Source organism: Ptychodera flava, chromosome 22, assembly GCF_041260155.1.
Source record: "Ptychodera flava strain L36383 chromosome 22, AS_Pfla_20210202, whole genome shotgun sequence".
NCBI lineage: Eukaryota > Metazoa > Hemichordata > Enteropneusta > Ptychoderidae > Ptychodera > Ptychodera flava.
Window position 1 is genome coordinate 31410615 of NC_091949.1, and position 6832 is coordinate 31417446.

Below are 6832 nucleotides of genomic sequence, written 5' to 3' on the forward strand. Positions count from 1 at the left end.
GTCCAGAGAGCAACATTGCGTGTCATCATCTGGGCATGGGCAGCAAAGATCCTGGTTGGCTTGTAAGTAATCACCATCTGCATCTTTCTCTGGAAACCCCATCTTCGTTAAGAAGACACTGTGTCCGTGGATGTGGATTGGGTGATGTGAGCCATTGTTCGAGCCTCCTGAACCGACACTTGTGAAGACAAACTGGTAATTATTTTCAACAAGAGTGACATTATATGTGCATAAGCAAACAGTGTGATGATCAGCGTCAGCACATTCTGGTTCACAAGTAGTGTGTTCAGAGGTAGGATCAAAAGGTGGTGCTGTAGGGTAGACAAACGACTGCCATTTATGGCAGGCTTTGGGCTATTACCCGGTTCATTACCACCTCGGCCTGCAATAACGAAGTTCATAAAAACTTGGGCTTCTTTTGTGACATGGTCCAGTGTCGGGTCCAAGGCCAGTTCTCTCGTAGAGCGGGTCATATCGGCAATAGATGTGCATACAGTGTAAGAAGCAGGGGATATTGGCCGAATGGACAATTCTGTGCAAGGCAAGGGTTACTCTCGTTGCATTGACGCCATCTATCTGGTGGAAGGGTATCACTGAGAAAGACACCACTGGTGCCACCATAGCGCAACACAGAGGCATTGGTTTCATCCAGTGGGCCATCTTCCTTACTATCAAAACTTACGACATCAGCACGAATCTTATACGTTGTATATTCAGGATCATCTTGAGTCTTAAGTATAAAGTCATATCTTTCGCCAGCTGATATGATGACGTAATCAAAGACTTCAGGGTTGAGGTCAAAACCATCCGAAGTTATTACCTTCAACTTGTGATCGTGAATTGAAATGCGGTATGAGTTAACCCTCATAGCTCCGATGACACGGAAACGATATCGATGACCTTGCTTTACGGCATAGCCATAATATGGAGTACGCTTTTGTGGGTCGTCTTGGTTATATCGCCCACGGCCATTAACCAACCCAGAGGTGGAGGGAGTTTGGCTAACCAATGGGCGTGGACCTTGGAACTTTGATATATCTTTGAATATAGCTTCTTCATGTCTCCAATCGGCCAATAGCATGATGAACTGATCATATTCAGGTAGAGGTGGCTCATTACGGATATTATGCAAATTGAAGTCATAATATTTTTTGTTTGGCTCATCTTCCTCATACACAATTAACGGTCCAATCATACCACCTGATATTTGGTCACTAGCGTGGGAGTGATACCAAAATGTTCCTGTTCAAATTGTAAAAGAATTGGAATTAGCTTTATAGAGTTATTGTTGAAATGAATCACGATGATGAGCCATGACATTTCCAGAATAAGGTATATAACATGATCTTCATCATAACGTTTTTTTTTCGAACACTTGGTTATGTGCTAGCAAGACATGTATTCTTATGTTGAACGGGTGAATTGATGACCCGAGGCAGTGAGGAGTACTTTGATGTCAGATTTTACTTCCTTGCGGGATTTGCCACGAAAAGGCTACACAGTACAGTAGCAAGATAATAGTTGAAAGATAAACTTGTTTGTTCCGAGTCTCAGAAGGTTGTGATCATTTGGTCATTCATCAATGAATTTCAGAGAAAATTCGAATGTCACCTGTTTTAAATATTTTAATGCTTTACTGAAATTGCGAGTTCGGGTTGACGTGTTATCCTCATCCAAGACTTTGGGATAGCTCGAATCAAACCATAATACTTAAGTCGTTCGGGAGTAAAATTGTATCTATTACACAAAATATAGTATGATAAAAAATCATTGTTCTCGTCTAAGAAATGTGAAAGATACATTATACTCTTCCGATACCACTTAATATTAAAAATGGTCATATTATTAATCCTCACATCGGGATTAAACCAAATACATTGACTTAAGGGAGGAACAAGGCTTCTCTCGCGGAGGGTTTCAGACCAACTATATAGAACAGCATACCAAAAATTATGACAAAAAAATTTCTTTCTCGCAAACTCTCTAATTTGCTCGCGGAAAAACAAACGAGAGTGGTCGGACTAATACCTCCCCATGCTTCAAACATTTAGACCATGTGGAATCTATGTTTTGTACTAGTCTCTGAATCTATGACGCATGGAGAGCTTGAACAAAGGACGGAAGATGTGTCATTCTCAAACCACCCATCTTATAATCGCAACACAATCTCAACCTATTTATTTTGTCCTGCTTCGAGTTCCAAATAAATTATGAAATATTTTCATCAAGGCAGTTAGATTAATACGAGAGACTGGAGGTAGTGATGAAAAAATGTGCACAAATTTAGACAAAGCTATAGTCTTTATAACTGACCATTAAAATGTTTATTTGACACATTAGACGCCTTTGCACGTTTATCAGGTCTACGTATAAACTATGATAAAACAAAGATGGTCTGGTTTGGCTCAAAAAGTCACTCCGATCTAGGACCATTTGTCTAACAAAATTGCTACTTCCTTCATTTTAGGGACAAAATTAATCAGCTCTAGACGGTCCACATCAACATTAAAATTAATACCAAGTATATTGAAATCTTTATCAATCCAAAGCAAATTTCTGTCTGGTAATAACACCTCATCGGAGTGACTTTTTGGAGCCAATCAGACCATCTTTGTTTTATCATAGTTTATACGTAGACCTGATAAACGTGCAAAGGCGTCTAAAGTGTCAAATAAACATTTTAATGATCTTTGAGAGCCATCTAAAATGAGAAAGTGTCGTCGGCGTACTGACCGAGCAAAAATTCCTTATTTCTGAACCGAATACCCTTGATGTTATGGTTTGCTCTGATTCCATGAGCAAGGATTTCTACTCACGTGATAAACAAATAAGGGGACAGTGGGTCCCCTTGTCGGACACCGTGCTCAAGAGAGAAAAAGTGAGAAAAATTTCCGTTATTTATAACACAGCTTGAAATGTTCGCATACAAAACTTTGACCCAGTTTCGAAAAGAAGGTCCAAAATTAAACCTGAGCAAAGCATTATCAATAAATTCCCACGAAGGGTGTCAAACGCTTTTTCGAAATCCAGAAGTGCCAGCAAACCAGGAACTTGTCCAACTTTGCGGTTAACAATACATCAAATACTAAGCGAGTATTTTGCCAATAAACCTCCCTTTAAGGAAGCCTTTTTGGTCTGAGTGAATGATTTTAGGCAAAATGCTTTTCATACGATTTGCTAATGCGCCTGAAGCAATTTTGTAATCTATATTGAGGAGCGTAATCGGACGCCAGTTCTTCAAAAGATACCTATTTTTATTTGGTTTCGGAATACACGTGATAATATCCCTTCTCTGTGAAATTGAAATTTGACCTAAACGATAAGCAGAATTAAAGGCACGTACTACATACTGACCTATATCTGACCAAAATTTTTTATAAAATTCAACTGTAAAACCGTCTGTACCCGGGGACTTATTATTTTTCATTGATTTCAGCACACGCTCACATTCTTGCATAGATAAATTTCCTTCCAACGACTCGCTTTCATCAGCATTTAGCTTTTCATAGAATCTTCGTGCAACATGAAATCATTCAAACCAGTTTGAGTACACTGTACATTTGTAGGGGCAGAGTAGAGTTTTTCGTAAAAGTCTGCTTGCGCATTAAGGATGGTTTTGTCATCTGTAGTTGTCAATCCATCATTCAAAATTAACTTCCCAATGGTTTTGTTGATATAGTTCCGTTTTTCCAATGAACAAAAATATTTACTAGGCTTTTCACCCTCTGCCGACCACCTCGCACGGGCTCTCACTTTACTTCCCTCTACTTTGCTACTACGAAGTTCAACCAGCTGCTCTTGTTTTTCATGGAGATCATTCAGCTGTTCATCTGAGGACAGTAAGTTAACTTGAGAATGTAACAACTCAATTTCAGACTGAAGTGTTTTTTCAGCCTTTATAAATTCGGCCTTTTTCCTCGCTGCGTAAGGGATAGCAGCCCCCCCGAATTTGATTTTCAATGTATCCAGTAATAATTGATCCGAGATACTAAAACTGTGCTCAGATTGTGAATTTACATCTCTATAATCATTTACAGTATCGCGTATTGTTTTCTTGACCAAGTCAACATACGCATCATCATTCAGAAGTGAAGAGTTAAACTTCCAGAATCCTTTACCACGACGAGTTTGATCAAAACATATTGATAAAACTATCAGAGAGTGGTCACTTCTGTAACCCGCGCGAATCTTTGCCCCAGTAGTCATAGAAACCAAATCAGGCGTAATAAGGAAATAGTCCAATCTACTTTGGATAAATACGGGGTTTCGCCTCCGCCATGTGAAGTGGCGTACAGATTCATTTGTCATACGCCAGATATCAGTTAAATTATACTGTTCACAGAGAAGGTCAATTTCGAATCGCGCTTCAGAATGCTTATCATTTGTACGGCCTGCAGTGTCGACTTTAAAATTTCTTACAACATTCCAATCTCCAACTAATATGACGGAGTCATTACCAATCATATTAGTTCTTTCCTTTATATCAACAAAGAAAGCCGGATCGTTCTCATTAGGACCATACAAACAGACAAGAGTAAAACGGAAATCATATATTGTTAAATCTAGTAAGATAAACCGACCATTTGTATCACTTTGTTCAGAATGCAAAGTGTACTCGAAATTATTTTTGAAAAGAATGGCGACACCCCTGCTATTACTGTCACCCGCACTAAAGAATGCAGGTGCTCCCCACTCCAATCGCCATCTGGTAAACTCATTCAAAGAACAATGGGTCTCTTGCAAACAAAAAATCGATGCATCTTGCTTGCGTAACCAATTGAAGACATCCTTTCTTTTGCTGGGGTCACGCAGACCTCGGACATTCAACGACATAAAAGAGAAATTAGGTTTCATTTTGGTCTAGTAAAAATGGAAATGGGTAATGGTTTGGCTCATAACAGAACCCGACAAAAATGAAATTTCGAACACCAACTCAGACTATGTAAGTCTTCACTTAAAAGGTCACTACTGAAGACAATATCGTGGACAAAAAAAAAACAAGAAACAAAAAACAGACAAGTAAAAAACACAGCAGACAAAGCCTGAAGAAAACAACCAAACAAACAACCAATGGAACAAAAGAAAGGAAAGAAAGAGAAAAACAAGCAAAAAAGGCACGCTGAAGCAACATCAACTACAGAAGACAACAAGAGAACATGGCTAGACCCCAGAAAACAATTTACAAAATCAAATATTACAATGTTGAAGGCAAAATTAACATAAGTATTTTCGACCTCCATGGCATTTAAACATTAGATTACACATTCAATTCCAGAAATTTTACAGCTCTAGCCTCTTTAGATACCTTTAAATAGGTTGTCCCAAACTTGGTCCACACACTGAACCATTTTCTGTCTTTCTTCATCATTTTCGCTCTTTTGAAATACTAGCATTTTCTTTTGTCAAACTTTCGTTGATGAAAACTTGCTTAGAGAGCGTAGATATTCCAATTTCGGAGTTCTGAACTCGTCGTAATTTAGTTCTTGAAGAATAGAACTTTCCAGCGAGGAAGCTTGATTTGAATTTGACCAATATTACCGGTAGACCCTGGCTGCGACGTGGCAGTGGATGACAATTATCAATATCGCTGAGTGCCATGTCGACTCCAACCGCTTGCGCAATTTTACACACAGTCGAACCAATTTCTTCAAAAGATGTATCTTGGGTACACACTCCATGAATTTCCATAGAATATCTGCGATGATACTGCTCTGAATGTTTTTGTCTCTCAACTAGTTGTCCAATTTCTTCTTTGTAGGTCTCTAGCTCATTTCCATTGCCATGATTTTTGTGTCGTGTTGAGTGACAGTCTCATCCAGATACGACAAACTCTTTTTCAAGTCTTGAATATCAGTTCTAACGTCTGCACTAATTGCGTCCATTTTGTCCATAAGCTTGGTGAAAACATCATGAAGGGTTAAATTTGAAGTCGGTGACTCTTTTTCCTCTTCACAAGAAGGAGCAGTAGGTCTACTGTTACCCTTCAGCGGACTACTGTGACTGACTTCCATTGAAACGTTCTCACCTGTTTCGGCCATCTTAGTACGTTTTGGCGTCGTACCACCGCCAGTGCTGGAACCAGTCGAACTTTTTGACGATTTTCTCCGGTTTCTATTACGTTTCGGCATCAGAACCTTCACAGTTTGATGACCATTACTACGTCGTGTATGTGGAGACCTTCTCGAGCATGTCTAGCCAATGTTCTCGGGAAAAAATCAGAAAAAAACAGGAACCATAGAAAAACGTGGCTCACCCATCGAACGCCCCAACGTGTCTCCTGTTTAAATTTTTAATACTCTACTGAAATTGCGAGTTCTAATCCCCTTGATAAAAATTTGATATAATGCTGATTTGATTTTTTAATGCTCTCATCTGTCAATAACGAAAAGAAGTCGAAGGAAGGGCTATAATCAATTGAATAATAATAAGAAACGAATGACGCCTTTTATACAGAGAAATATTCAAATAATATCTTTACTTGGGACAATTTTGGCAAACAACTTACCAGCTGGAATTGCAGCAAAATATAGACATACACTCCACCCGGCGGGATTGGACATTCTGTAATATATGGTACACCATCTGACCAGGGAGTTCTTATCTGATAGATTCCGTGCCAATGCATCGTTGTGAAGTCCTCAGTCATGTGGTTATATAATGTCAAATTGACAATTGTACCATACTTAACCTGTAAAGCAATATCAGTTGTATACTAAAGCGTTAAAATTGAAGCAAGCATAACAAATCTCTTCAATGTTTCGTTACAATACAAAAAACATAACCCCGAAAACAACAGAAAATCAACATTTAAACTTGGTTATATAATTAACAC

General features: G+C 38.8%; 1 protein-coding gene across 1 annotated transcript; it reads right to left on the bottom strand.

Moving 5' to 3' along the window:
• Nucleotides 1-469: 469 nt before the first annotated feature.
• Nucleotides 470-6038, bottom strand: LOC139122336 (uncharacterized). The gene is made up of 3 exons (XM_070687731.1): nt 6026-6038; nt 3711-3830; nt 470-1242 (listed from the first exon to the last, which is right to left on the bottom strand). The coding sequence occupies exons 1-3, from the start codon at nt 6036-6038 to the stop codon at nt 470-472; spliced, it is 906 nt and encodes a 301-aa protein (XP_070543832.1).
• Nucleotides 6039-6832: the final 794 nt, after the last annotated feature.